Raw genomic sequence first — 15,964 nt, 5'->3', positions numbered from 1 at the left:
TCTATTTTGGTTGTGATGGATCATTTCTCAAAGTATGCCACCTTCATCCCAGCTTCTAAGGAGTGCCATGCAGAGAAGACTGCAAAGTTGTTCGTAAAGCATGTGGTGAAACATTGGGGCATACCAAAGAGTATTGTGAGTGATCGCGATACTCGCTTCACAGGCAAGTTCTGACGTGAAGTATTTCGACTACTTGGCTTTGATTTGCTGTTTTCAACAAGCTTTCATCCGCAGACAAATGGGCAAACAAAGCGTATCAACGAGATGCTTGAGTAGTACCTTAGGTACTTTATTAGTGTCAATAAGAAAAATTGGGTGAAACTCCTTGATGTGACACAATTTTGTTACAATCTACAGAAGAGTGAGTCTTCAGGCCACAACCCATTTGAGATAGCCACGAGGCATCAGCCATTGACCCCGCACACTCTTGCCGCACAAGAAAAGGGAAGGCCATCCTTTGCCTATCAGTTTGTTTGCGACTGACACAAGCAAAATGAGTTGGCGAAGGCATTCTTACACAAGAAGACAAAGAGAATGAAGAAGTGTGCGGACAAGCATCGTCAGTCCGCGTGGTTCCAAGTTGGGGACCAAGTGTTGGTGAAGCTATATTCTGGTCGTACAGGCATCTTCCGTGGGCGACACCGTGGGCTGCTCAGAAAGTATGAATGACCTTTCACCATCACAAAAAGGTGGGCAAGCTGAAGTTGCCCCCATACTTCAAGGTGCACCCGATGTTTCACGTGTGCAACCTCAAGTAATTCCATCCGGATGATGGAGACCCGGAATGCAGTATGCCACAACGCACTCCCATTATGTATAAAACCTCAAGCAACTCCATTCGGATGATGGAGACCTGAAATACAGTGTGCCACAGCGCGCTCCCATTATGTAGAGGGCCCCAGCAGCACAACAGACCGAAAAGCACCTCAATCAGATCCTTCACCACAAAGTCAACTACTTGAGGGAGGCGAAGAAATACTTGGTGCAGTGGGAGGAAACAACGAAACCAACATGGGAGCCTGCATTTCGAATGAACAGTCGCTACCCGACTGAAGTTAGAGCTTACCACAAAACATATGGTGCCGAGGACTGTGCATGATTTGAAGGGGGGAGCATGTTCCCTTGCAACTTACATTATACAATTGCACTTAGAGTCTGTTTTGCTTTTGTTGAGTCTGATGTAAGCTGCTCGTTTCAGGTGAATCAATACCCCGAAGGGGCAACCCGTATACTTGAACTGTAATAGCCTGCAGGCAAAATTGTGAATGAAGTAAATGCGTTGAGCTTTCTTTTGTTCACCCTCGTTGTGATTGCTTCTTGTGATTGCAATTTCTCTCCCTATATTCTCTCTTGCTCTCTAATTACAAGCTTCCACGATCAGCAAGCGAGCTGACAAGTAGGCTTGCGGCGGTGAAGAAGGACCGTCGCGCCGCGCTGGCCCATTGAAGGAAATAGGCCCGTGACAGCCACAGTCCCAAGGAAAAGATGTGATCATTATGGTTGTTGATCGATTATCAAAGTATGCTCACTTCCTTTCACTTTCACATCCTTGTACAACTGCCGCAGTCGCCCGCTTATTTCTTGACAATGTATTCAAACACCATGGCATGCCTCTATCAATTGTTAGTAGTAGGGGTAAAGCATTTTACCAGCTTATTTTTGGGGGGAGCTCTTTAGGCTGCAAGGTACTCAGTTGAACTTAGGCGATCAGCTTATCATCCACAATCAGATGCACAGACTGACTGAGGTAGTTAATAGATGCCTTGAGAACTATTTAAGATCCTTTGCAGGGGCTCATCCAAAAGAGTGGAGCAAGTCTCTTTCTTTGGCTGACTGAGGTAGTTAATAGATGCCTCAAAGATTGTTGACATATGTGAAAGGCACAGCCCGAGTTCAAGCTGTGGAAGATTTGTTATGAAGCAAAGATCATATTCTAAACATTCTTAAGGAAAAACTTCAAGAAGCACATGGTATGAAGCAGCTTGCTGGCCAACATGGTACTGAAATGGAATTTTTCTATGGGTGGTTGGATCTATTTAAGACTTCAACCATATCGTCAGGCTTCCATGGTTATGAGGCGCATCCTTAAATTGTCACCAAGTTATTATGGGCCACATAAAGTCATCCAAAGGACTAGATCTGTGGCATATAAATTGGAGATTGCAGCTGGTTCTCACGTACATCTTGTTTTTCACGTTTCATGTCTCAAAAAGAAGCTAGGTGAAATGGTTGTATCACAACCTACGTTGCCTCCAATTGCCGAGGATGGCATGGTGCAACCTCAACCTGAAGCAATTTTGGTGAGACGTGGTAATCGAGCAATTACTGGAGGTACTGATAAAATGGCAAGGAACTGAATCTGAATATGCTAGGTGAGAACCATACCATCGTCTGATTGAGAGGTTTCCTACTTGAGGACAAGGTTGGTTGTGTTGAAGAAAATCAGGTTCGGTTCCATATGACCCAGATCCAATCCAGGGTTAGTGTAAACCAGATCCATCTTTGAATCCAAATGATCCAAGGCAGTCCAGAGAAGGATAGGGTCGACCATTAGGCAAGAGCGTACTTTTGGAAAGGATGAGAATAAGAAAGATAAGGTTTTTGAGATTAAGAAGTTGATTAAGGAAACAATTCCCACTTGTTATGCTTACCAGCTAAAAATGTGGCCTAATAAATGTGGCCTAATAATAGGAGTAGGGATGGCAGTGGACTGGGGGAAAGTGGGGCCCCGCCCCGTTTGGACTGGGGATGAAGGGTATGAAACGGGGATGGAGGCAGGGACGAAGATTAAAATCCATCCCCGTTCGGGGATGGACGTACACTTTTCCCCGCCTCGTCCCCGCCTCATCCCCATCCCCGCCACTTTTCTCCGCAATATCCCCGCCTCGCCTCATCCCCGTTTGAACTGGGGATGGAGGACATGAAACAGGGATGAAGGTGGGCCGGGGGTGGAGGTTAAAATCTATCCCGGTGCCGGGATGGAGGTTCTAATCTTGAGGCAGGGCAGGGGATGAGAATAAGAAAGATAAGGTTTTTGAGATTAAGAAGTTGATTAAGGAAACAATTCCCACTTGTTATGCTTACCAGCTAAAAATGTGGCCTAATAAATGTGGCCTAATAATAGGAGTAGGGATGGCAGTGGACTGGGGGAAAGTGGGGCCCCGCCCCGTTTGGACTGGGGATGAAGGGTATGAAACGGGGATGGAGGCAGGGACGAAGATTAAAATCCATCCCCGTTCGGGGATGGACGTACACTTTTCCCCGCCTCGTCCCCGCCTCATCCCCATCCCCGCCACTTTTCTCCGCAATATCCCCGCCTCGCCTCATCCCCGTTTGAACTGGGGATGGAGGACATGAAACAGGGATGAAGGCGGGCCGGGGGTGGAGGTTAAAATCTATCCCGGTGCCGGGATGGAGGTTCTAATCTTGAGGCAGGGCAGGGGTTGAGACCTTGTCCCCGGCCCGGTCCCACTGCCATCCCTAAATAGGAGATCTAATGATCAAGATAGATCTCCCTTGATCCTGTAATTTTATTTAATAAGGAAATCTCCCTCGTTAAATTATTGAGAAAAGGAGAACCATGGAAGTAGGCGCCCAACCAAACCACATAAAAATTGGTTTTTACCTTTTTTTTGCTCTGGCGTGTTCTTGAGTGTTTTCGGTGACTGTGTACACCCTTTCATGGTATCAGAATGCCAAACTCTTTCTCGAGTTTAGTTTTCATCAAACTCAACCGCAACAACTATCTCTTGTGAAAATCCTAAATTGAGTCTGTCATGTACTCTCAAGATCTGATAAAGCACGTGGATGGGATGTCTTAGGCCCCTACTCAATTTGTTCAATGTCCTGACTCCTCTCAAACTCCAAATCCTGAATATGTTGTGCAGAAGATGGCAAATCAGCTTAACCTGGCATGTGAATATGTGCTCTCTCAAATTATTCGCATACCAACTACATGTGAGGCCTGGATTGCCTTGGAATGCTTGTATGCTTCTCACTCAAGCCTATGAATATTGCAACTGAAGCAAGATTTGCAAAATATTAATAAAATGAGAAACTCATGGTTGATTACCTAAATGGGATTAAGTTCTTGACGAACTCATTGTGTCGTTGATAAAAAGTGTCTGACAATAATCTTGTTAGCTATACTCTTAATGGTCTGTCATCTTATTATGAGAGCTTTGTGACTATGGTCATCATTATGACTCATGTTCCATGTTTTGTTGACATTTAGGAAATGCTATTGAATCAAGAAAAAATGCTTTAGTTCTTAGCCCCTAAGTCTCCTGTTAGTGTTCATAATTTTTATCGTGGTCATGGTCGTAGTGGAAATACAAATTTTGGTCATGAAAATCAAAACTTCTGTCAAAATAATTGTGGTTAGCATGATAGAGTTAATGGTGTTAATCGTGATAAGTTACAAGTCATTTGTCAATTCTATGAAAGAAGAAACCACACTGCCTGACAATGTTACAACATTCTCAAGGCCTTTATAGTTATGACCTTGAATAACATAGCAAATCTGAATTGATACCCTAATAGTGGAGTGTTGCATCATATTAGGGAAAATGATGCCAACCTGAACAACAAAGAAGATTATCATGGCACAAATGAAATAGTGGTAGCCAATGACAACTTACTTATATCAGGAATTGGTAATGTTCTAAGAATGATTGTTTGCTTTTGAAGAATGTGTTACATGTGCCTAATGTTAAGAAAAATTTGATCTCAGTTCCTAAGTTTGCTAGAGCTCATAAATGCTTTTTTAAGTTCTATTCTCATGGTCTTTATGTGAAGGATTGCCAGAAAGGGATAATAATTCGAAGTGAACCAATTAAGATAGGTATGTATGTATGGCTGATGCACAAGGACAACACACATCAGATGAGCATGACATATGCAGCAAAAAAATTTGCTTCTTCTGAAGTCTGACATGCTAGGCTTGGTCATCTCAGACATGAAATTTTCTCTTTTGAAGCAAAATAATTATTTAAACTTTATTGATGATAATAATGCTAGTTTATGCTCTACATGCATGGTTGAGAAAATGCATAAGATCCCTTTTGATAAGTCTGAACACGTCTCTAGTGCTCTGCTAGATATCATACATGTCGATCTTTGGGGACCAACTCTGGTTCATCAAGAGAAAGGTATAAGTCTTATTTTCTAATAGTTGACGATTTTTTTTAAAGATTTTCTTGGTTAATTTCTTTAGTCAAGAAATCACATATTTTCAACTACTTTTAAAACTTCAAAAATATAGTTAAAAAGCAAGTAGGGCACTCTATCAAAACTTTTCATAGTGATGGAAGAGGTGAATTCATTAATAGGGATTTTGATATGTTTTAAAATCACCCTGGGGTTAGAAGATGGTTATCCTGTCCACACACACCACAACAAAATGGTGTGGTGGAGAGGAAGAATAGACACCTGAATGAAAGTGAATTACGTATGCTCTTTTATTCTTTATTGAAATTTGACTTTTTTGGTGGATATGTTTAGATATGTTGTTCATTTGATTAATCACCTGCCAAGTCCTAATACTAAGGGAAAGACTATATGAATTGTTGTTTGGAAAATGTCTCAGCTATAATCATTTGAAATTTTTGGGAGCATGTGCTACCCTTATCTTGTCTCCTACAAGAATTCAAAGACCAATCCTAAGTCAAAGGCATGCATTTTTATTGGTGTTGGTACTTCATACAAGGGATTTCTCTGTTTTACCTGGTGTCTAAAAGAACCTATATTTCATGATATGTGAAGTTTGATAAAACAAACTTTATTTATGCTGGAACTCAAACTTCGGTTACCATTGAGGAAGTTTTAAGATAGCTGAAAAATGAGTAAGCCAAAGTTTGAACGTGGTTTAGGGAAGCTAAAAGGGTTGGTTAAAGTTGATGTCCTTGAAGTCAAGACTGGCCTTGATGATCGACCGGTCATTTTACACCCACCTAGACTCAACACTTAGTTTTGTTACTTAGAGCATGTTCACAACATTGTTATAGATCAGCATTTGGAAAACCAAGGTGTATGTTTTAGAAAATGATGAACATACTACTGAGTCCCTACAAGACCACAATGTTGATGGTAGTGACACTACAAGAAAAAATGTCATTACCGACCAAAAAAATAGTGAGGATAAATTATTGTCGTCACTAATAATTTAATTCCTTCGACATATAATGTTGTAGTGAAAATATCTATTGCTAACAATATTTTATCATCGCTCTTATCCCGTCGGTAATATAAATAGGAGGTCGGGAAGAGATATTGTCGATGATATTATTGTTGATTTTAAATTGTGATGATAATTAAAGGTTGCCAAAAATACTTTATAATTACACTGATAATTAATCGTCACCAATTATAAGATGATGATAATTATCATTGATTTTAATCAATAGCCACTATAATTATTGTTAGCATAAACTAACATAGCCAACAATACTTTATCGTTGATATTAGTAATGTAACCGACGATTGTTATCATTAGCTATATCCAGTAATACAACTGATGATAAATTACCAATGCTATAAGAAACATAGCTTACGATAATTAATTGTTGCCTACTTTTTTGCACAATGTTTCCATAGAAATCATTAATTTTGCTTGATATCTGATGCAAAAATCCCTCACGATTTTTGTATAGATAGTACTTATAAAATCAATGCAATCCTTGCAAAAATCCATTATGTGCAAATTTCATCAAGAGTTTCATGTTTTTAGTTGCAAAAGTGTAATTTTGATATGAAAATCATGAAAAGTTTGTGAAATTGATGATCTTTCGCATGCAGTAGACTTTAAGAGATGCGAGTTTCCATTTTAGCATGTGAATTTACCTGGATATAAGGTTTGTGTTCATTTTTCCATTTTTTTCATGTTTTTGTTTGAATATTTATGAAAATTTAGAGCCATTGATTTTCATGCCTTAAAAGATCCTTCTTATACATCGTAATCAAATGATCCAAGAGTTTGTTTCTATCACACCATGCATCTAAATCACACCCATATGGTGAATTTTAGAAAAAATAAAAAAAACCTATAAAAATCTCGATGCATGCCAGTTTATATATTTGTCTGGTTTACATATTTTAGTTACCCTAATGTAAACTTGTATGAAATGAGATTTTCATAAGTTGTTTTCAAATCTAACCCTACAGATGCATTCAACATGATCCATTTGTTTAGAATTGGATATTGGATCATCGTAATCAGATCTAGAAATGTTATTTTTTATACTTACATATTTACGAAAATTCTAAGCCATTCATTTTCAATCCTTAAAAGATCCTTTTTATACATCGTAATCAGATGATCCAAGAGTCTGTTTCTATAAAATCATGCATCTAGATCACATATGTACAGTGAAATTTTAGAAAAAAAATCTATAAAAATCTTGGTGCATGTCGATTTACATATTTTAGTACCCTGCATCAAGGGAAATTGAAATATGTAAATTGGTATGATCCGAGATTTTCATAGTTTTTTTGTAAATTTAACCTTGCATATGCTTTCGGCATGGTCCATTTGCTTGGAATCGAATACTGGATCATCGTAATCGAATCAAGAAATATGAATTTTTATGCTTGCATATTTACAAAAATTATGAGTCATTGATTGTCAAGTCTTAACAGATCCTTTTTATACATCATAATCGGATCATCCAAGAGTCTGTTTCTATAAAACCATGCATCTAGATCCTATTTGTACAATGAAATTTTAGAAAAAAAAAAAACTATGAAAATCTTGGTGTATATCAGTTTACATATTTTAGTTACCTTGGATCAAGGAAAACTGAAATATGTAAACTAACAAATGAACCAAGACTTTCTTAGTTTTTTTGTAAATCTAACTCTGCAGATTCATTCGGTATGGGCCATTTGCATGGAATCGACTATTGGATCATTGTAATAAGATCAAGAAATGTGATTTTTTATGCTTGCATATTTATAAAAATTTTGTGTTGTTGATTTTCAATCCTTAAAAGATCCTTCGTATACATCGTAATTAGATGATCCAAGAGTCTTTTTTTATAAAATCATACATCTAGATTGCATCTGTATGGTGACATTTAAAAAAAAAATAAAAAAAAAAATCTATAAAAATCTTGGTGCATGCCAGTTTACATATTTTAGTACCCTGAATCAAGGGAAACTGAAATATGTAAATGGGTATGATCCAAGATTTTCATAATTTTTTTGTAAATTTAACCTTACAGATGCATTCAGCGTGATCCATTTGCTTGGAATCAGATATTGGATCATCGTAATCGAATCAAGAAATGTGATTTTTTATGCTGGCAACTTTATGAAAATTTCGAGCCATTGATTTTCAAACATTGACATATCCTTCTTATACATCATAATTGGATGGTCAAGAGTCTTCTATAAAACCATGCATCTAGATTGCATGCATATGGTGAAATTTTAGAAAAAAATAAAAAAATCATATGAAAATCTCGGTGCATACCATTTTACATATTTTAGTTATCCTCGATCAAGAAAAACTCAAATATGTAAACTAACAAATGAACCAAGATTTTCATAGGTTTTTTGTAAATCTAACCCTACAGATGCATTCGGTATGGTCCATTTGCTTGGAATTAATTATTGGATCATCGTAATCAGATCAAGAAATGTGATTTTTTATACTTGCATATTTATCAAAATTTTGTGTTTTTGATTTTCAATCCTTAAAAGAACCTTCTTATGCATCATAATCGGATGATCTAATAGTCTATTTTTATAAAATCATGCATCCAGATCGCATATGTACGGTGAAATTTTAGAAAAAAATTAAAATAATCTATAAAAGTCTCGGTGCATGCTGGTTTACATATTTTAGTACCCTGGATCAAGGGAAACTGAAATATGTAAATTGGTATGATCCAAGATTTTCATAGTTTTTCTGTAAATTTAACCCAACAGATGCATTCAGCGTGGTCCATTTGCTTGGAAATGAATACTGGATCATCGTAATCGAATCAAGAAATGTGATTTTTTATGCTTGCATATTTATGAAAATGTAGAGCCATTGATTTTCAAACCTTGACATATCCTTCTTCATAATTGAATGATCCAAGAGTCTGTTTCTATAAAACCATGCATTTAGATCATATCTGTATGGTGAAATTTTAGAAAAAAAAAATCTATGAAAATCTTGGTGTATACCAGTTTACATATTTTAGTTACCCTCAATCAAGGAAAACTGGAATACGTAAACTAACAACTGAACCAAAGTTTTCATAGGTTTTTTGTAAATCTAACCTTGTAGATGCATTCAATATAGTTCATTTGCTTGGAACCGACTATTGGATCACCGTAATCAGATCAAGAATGCTATTTTTTATGCTTGCATATTTATGAAAATTCTGAGCCATTAATTTTCAATCTTTAAAAGATCCTTTTTATATATCGTAATCAGATGATCCAACAGTTTGTTTCTATAAAATCATGCATCTAGATCGCATCTGTATAGTGAAATTTTAGAAAATAATAAAAGGAAAATCTATAAAAATCTCGATGTATGTTAGTTTACATATTTTAGTACCCTGGATCAAGGGAAATTGAAATATGTAAATTGGTATGATCCAAGATTTTCGTAGTTTTTTTGTAAACTTAACCTTGCAGATGCATTCGGCGTGGTGCATTTGCTTGGAATCGAATATTGGATCATCGTAATCAAATAAAAAAATATGTTTTTTTATGCTTGCATATTTATAAAAATTCTGATCCATTGATTTTCAAATTAACAGATCCTTCTTATACATTGTAATCGAATCATCCAAAAGTTTGTTTCTATAAAACCATGAATCTAGATTGCATCCGTACGGTTTTTTAATAGTCAAGTCAGTGAATAGCCACTGGTGGGAATTGGTTCTGACTTCTGAGGATTTTCTTCAAAAATGCTGCATCAATACCTGAGCTGGCTAGAATGTTATCATGTTCCCATTTTTTCAGGTTCCTTTACAATTGGATATAACGTGAGCATGTGTATTAGGTTATGGTATTCATTGCAGTATATATCAATATTTGTTGCATCAAAATTTGAGGTAGGGAAACTCCAAATTTGCAGGACTCTCTGGGACAGTTCTGGTGTGGTCTTTAAGGTTGGACTAAGCTTGTCAAATACTTTTATGGCCTTTCCCTATTCTATCCAGTACCCATTAGCTTTTATTAATAGAAACAGTTATTTTTCAATTGTAAAGAGAGTATCCATGCAGGCATCACATCTAAAATGAGTATCCATGCAGGTATCACATCTAAAATGGTTAAATGGTGAGGAGTGTAGGTAACATTAGACAAAGGCCGTGTTTTGTAGGTTCAAGAGAATGTGTTGCGAATGATACTTAATGGAGTTCCTTTAAAGAGAACTGGTTTGAGTCACTCGATCACAGAACCGATATGCTGGAGTTAATAAGCTGGTTAAAGAAATGCCACGCGAAATAGGCATCCAGGAAGGACTGAATGTGTTGTATTTGGCCTGTGGATGCCACCAGAAAAGGGAACATCATAATTAAAGAATATTGGTATGGTTATGGCTACTGACAAGGTTGAAAATTTGGTCGGCAACTCGTTAGTGCCTGACTCCTTAGTTTACTACTTACTAGGATACCAATATAGCCAATTTTGTGGTATATTCCAGAGTTGCCAGTCGAGGAAGCGGGAGCGGGAAGCGATACGGGAAGCGGAAGCGGGAAGCGAGGCACTTTCAAAAATTTAGGAAGCGGGAAGCGTGGGACCACTTAGGAGCGAACCGGGAAGCGTCTCGGAAGCGACATAGGAAGCGTCTCGGAAGCGACATAGGAAGCGAACCGGAAGCGACCTAAGAAACTATAAATTTCTAAATTATAAATTATAAGCTACAATGTTCTAAACTCTAAGTCTAACCTTAAAATTAACATAATCCACTACTTCACTTCATCATGCAAGATTCAAAATAAAAGTATACCAAAAAAATATTATAAGACCATGACAAAAAAGTAACATAAAAGTTTTTAAGTTGGACAACTCCAACTACATCATAAAAAAAAAATAATAATTCAAGAGTTCATTAATCTGTCATCTTTCTCTTCCCCTTCAAGTCAGCAATAGATCGCGAACTTTCTGCATCATCACGTGCATCTTGTCCTCCACGTCCATGTCTTCTGCTCCTTCCTTCATTTCCTATAATGAATACGTTAAAAAGTTAAAATGTTCAAAAACCATAATTTAAAATATAAAAAACACAATATCAACATACCTTGCCTAGGTCTCCGGCTAAAGAAACGATCAATCCGACCATGAGGAACTGATGGTCGCTCTTGTATATCTGCAGTTCTACTAGCTCTGATGGATTGATTTGTATCCTCTTGAACTTCATTTGTACGTATAATTATTGGAGGTAATGGAGCTCTTGGTTGTGCATCTTTATGTTTGGATTTGGAAATAGTGCTTGATTGTTGTGCACTATCATCCAAATCTCTCCATCGCATATCCTCTAATCTCAACGTATTTTCTTCTACAATAGGAAGTTCTGGATTGATATCCCATTTTCGACTAGGCCCTTCTTTATAGCGATTGTTGCACCTTTTATAACAAGAATATAAAATATGAATGCTAATAAACAATCAATGATAAAAAAAGAGAAAAAAAAATACCAAAACAAAAGTACAACACAGTTTAATTATACCTGTCAATCAATCGAAGATTGGAATGAATATACACTAAGGTATCAGCACGATCTTCATTGAGCCTATTTCTTTTAACATTGTGAATGTAACTATAGGTGCTCCACACTCTTTCTGCAGAAGATGTGCTAATAGGTTGAGATAAAACCTTAATGGCTAATGCTCTCAACTCCGGTGTATCACCACCATAAAAACGCCACCAATTAAGCACTGACATTGTAGGATTCAGTGCATCTATTCGTGCTGCATTTCGGCTAAATCTTCCACTTCTTGATGAAAAAGCCATAAGTTGTGACCTATAAAGTGTAGATAACTCTTCATTTCCAGAAGATATGACTTCAAGCGCAAGCATTGCACCGTCTAAGATATCATTATCCTTTTCTGCAAAAAAAAATGTTTAGTAACTATAACAAGAGAAATGCAAATGAAATAATAAAATAATTAAATCATTTAACTTTAAACTTTATTAAATAGATAGAATTAATTTTTTACCAGGAGAAACTCGTTTGACCCCTCCTGCTGCTGGGATTTTGAGATACTCCGACTCGTAATATTTTGGAGTAAGCATGTGGGCTAGACTATGGAGAGGCACATTCATTCTGTCCCATCTATTTGAGACAATCTTATGAATCTTTTCATATAAATCTGGTTGTCCTTTTAGATTGTCTTTGATTTCCCCCAACATGTTGTCCATGCCTTCATACACTTCACCAATTATAGGGCCTTCCTGATCACAAAATTTAATCATCTTGTAGATGGGTTTTGTAATCAATAATGCTAAACGTACAGAATCCCAATATTCTTCATCAAGAACAGTTGTTTCTGTTGTAAAAGCCCTTTTTTTCATAATTTCATCTGTGCATGATTGCTTCCAATCACTCCATCTATCTGAAATTACTGTGAGCCTTAAGCTCTCCCTCACATCAAGCAAGCGTTTCAAAGTAGTATAATGTGAAGCAAACCTTGTTTTTGCAATCTTTATTAATTCTAATTTTTCATTGCTTCTAAAGATTGCTAGTGCTTTTGAATGATTTGTGATATACTTCACAATTTCTTTACTCTGCAAATATGTTTCTCCCAACCAATGAAACTCATGTGCCAAATCCTTGAAGATCAAATTAAGTGTGTGCACAACACAAGGTGACAAAAAAATATACTTGTACGTTTGTTTTAATTCTTCACCTGCTAACTTGCAATTTGCTGCATTGTCTGTAATCACTTGCACTACATTAGAAGGCCCCACAAGTTTAAATCCCGTCTTCAAAAACTCGGCAATGTTTGCAGCTGACTGTTGCACATTAGAAAAATCGCTTGCATATAAGAACATCGAACCAAAACAGTTTGAGGCAAGTATATTTATCAAGTGTTTGTTCTTGATATTTGTCCAACCGTCTGAGACAATGGAAACTCCAAACTCCTCAAACTTTTCTCGAAATTCATTTAACTCCCTGTGAACACACTCTTTCTCACTGTCAAGCAACGTTGTTCGCGCTTTTTCATATGATGGGGGTTTATATCCGGGCACTTTACTAACTGCAGATATCATCTCTTCCCAATATGGTGATCGAAGCACATTGAAAGGTATGCCATTTGCACACAAAAATCTGATAATTTTGTGATCTACATCATCTCTTTCTACCTTTTTAAAGGTATCACGAATATCAACTGTTTTTTGGCTTCCACTAGATGATGTAGTCATACTAATAGGCTTCTTCGGAGTATCAATTCTTGATCTCCTCAACTCAAATGCACTTGATGAAACCTCCACTCGACGAACTTGCCTCTTAATTTTTTTTGCCAATTCTGCATTTTTTGCAACTTCAGGGCAAAAGGCAATCCCAACACTTTGTCCCTTTGGAGATCCCATGAGATGTGCAAAAACTCGAGTATATGACCCATGATAAATATTTTTGCAGTGCCTGCACATAAAAACTTGGGTTCCACCTTGCTTTCCTTGCCCACTCTTCTTTTGTTTCAATACATGGCGCCATAGCACTGTTGTTTTATGCATGCTAGGCGGTTCATCATCTTGGTCATCTTCAAAATAGTAGTCATCCAAGTCATATTCTTCTTCATCTTCCTCATCAAAAAAATTTTCGTTTCGGTCCTCAAACTGATATGGACAAGCAGAAGATCTCTTCTCGCCCTTCCCAACACCACTAGATGATTCATGCTCCAAATTGTACAAAGAATCGTCATCGTCATCAGAATTATCGTGATCATAGCTTGAGATGGTCATTAATGAAGCAAAGAACATGCAAATATATCTGCATCATAAAAGTATCAGAATCAACCTAAAACACTTAAAAAAAGCTATTATTAACAGTAAATAATGGAGAGTGAAGAACACAAAGCATGGGGATGTAAACAAAAGACTAAGCTAAAAAAGGGGGGGAAATTACGTGCAATCTGACTATCACTGAACTAAATACTCAAACAGGCACTTCAAGTTCTAATAAGAAACAAGCAACATAAATAACTGAGAATATAGAGAGAGAGAATAGTTTGATTGAACTGCTAAATCAGATCAAGAACATATAAATCCAGTTTTCTTTCAGGACTCCACTAAAGTTCAATACCCGACTCATTGGGAAATTCTCCAAGTACCCATCAACTTAATTTTGCACAAATGGAGAACATTAAAGTGCTACCAGCCTTGGCAAACATTGATCTCTGAGACAATAGACTTAGAACTGAGGTTCTAAATCATTACGGTTATCTTCTTCATGATAATGTTCATTTACTATTTGTACCAGCTCACATCCTCCAGCAGCTCTCAGCCTCTCACTGTACGTCGGACTGAAGAAATAGCTTTTAAAATGTGGGAACAGCACACTCAAATGCTCTCCAATAAAACAATAATATTGCATATTATACCCGTTATACACCAATTAGCAAAAAAATTATTCATCAGTGTAGAATAGTTAAGATCATTAAAACCATCAACAATATCATGTTATCTCTAATGATACTTCCACCCCATCCGGTGCACTGATTTTCTTTGCCAACTGATGAAGTATAAAATGAACTTCCACATACACTATCACCATCATATCATAAACAACTGAAGAGTTAAATAAGAAGCTACAACACATAATGGCCAATGCAAATTAACAATCCAGCAGCCAGCTATATCAGAAAAGTTTTGTGACGAATGCATACCATCTGTTTAGATAAGAAGTTAATATTACATTTCTTACGCTATCAATAGACTAGTATCATGGAGACAATAAAAAACAACCCACTGCTTCATGCAGAATGAATAAAAAAAACGGCTGCGATAATGAATCAGAAACTAAAAAAACTACAAACAAACCCTTGATCTACAGGAACAAAAAAACCCTTGATAGTTATGAGAAATAGACGAGTCAAAAACCACAGTGGTTGTCAACATCGTCTGAAAAAAGGGAGAAAGGGGGGAGGACATAGGGCCACCCTCTGTCCCTATCGCCCACTGTGAGGAAAAGAGGGGGCGGAAGATAGAGGGTGTTCCTCTGTCTCCACCCGGCACCAGCACCAGCACCATGAAGAAAATAGTCATTGCCTCAATTTTCCATATTTTTTTGTTTTTATTTTTATTATTTTTTTCTTTTGACCACACTCGGTTTGGGTCACACCCAGATCAAGTTGGTCTGGGTGCAAACCCGCCAGACCTGGACTGAGTGGCCTTGGTCGACTCAGTCTGGTTCAGAGTCTTCAGAGTTCAGACCCACACCAAGTTGGTCAGTGGTCTTTAAATGGCTAAGACAAAGGTCATGACCTCTGTCCGTGGACTCTCTCTTCCTCTCTCATGGCTGCTGGTGGCTGAGGCAAGGGCACCCCCCATGTTTCGCACTTCTTCTTCATGGTGCTGGTGCTGGTGCCGGGTGGAGACAGAGGAACCCTGATATACACCCTGAAAAAAAAACCCTGCGATAGATCTACACCGAGAGTGTTGCTGACTGGAGGGGAGCTCGCACGACAGAGAGATAGAGAGAGTGACAGAGCGTGAGAGAGGGGGATAGCGTACCTGAAGGTGAACATCTTCATCTTCGGAAGTCGGTGGAGGCCACCGGAATTTTTTGAGGTCGCCGGAACTCGGAGCTCGCCGAAAACTCGAGAGAGACTGAGAGAGAGAGAGAGAGAGAGAGAGAGAGAGAGTGAGAGAGAGGAGTCGGAACGCGTGAAAAAACAAAACCCTAAGCCCCTTTTGATTTTATTTTTTCACGGGTTTTATAAAATACCCATTTTAACCTCGGTAAAAAATATATTCATGTTTAAAAAAAAAAAATTTTAAGGGCAAACACGACCTTTCC

At 37.5% G+C, this 15,964-nt stretch overlaps 1 protein-coding gene across 1 annotated transcript; it reads right to left on the bottom strand.

The window, feature by feature from the left end:
• Positions 1-11,515: 11,515 nt before the first annotated feature.
• Positions 11,516-14,656, bottom strand: LOC149819174 (uncharacterized). Its single transcript, XM_089985116.1, has 2 exons — positions 12,162-14,656; positions 11,516-12,050 (listed from the first exon to the last, which is right to left on the bottom strand). The coding sequence occupies exons 1-2, from the start codon at positions 13,924-13,926 to the stop codon at positions 11,662-11,664; spliced, it is 2,154 nt and encodes a 717-aa protein (XP_089841242.1). The 5' UTR covers positions 13,927-14,656; the 3' UTR covers positions 11,516-11,661.
• Between the last annotated feature and the right edge of the window lie 1,308 nt (positions 14,657-15,964).

Source organism: Nuphar pumila, chromosome 13, assembly GCF_984573655.1.
Source record: "Nuphar pumila chromosome 13, dmNupPumi1.hap1.1, whole genome shotgun sequence".
In the NCBI taxonomy this organism is placed as follows: domain Eukaryota; kingdom Viridiplantae; phylum Streptophyta; class Magnoliopsida; order Nymphaeales; family Nymphaeaceae; genus Nuphar; species Nuphar pumila.
This window is presented reverse-complemented; position numbering and strand designations above follow the sequence as displayed.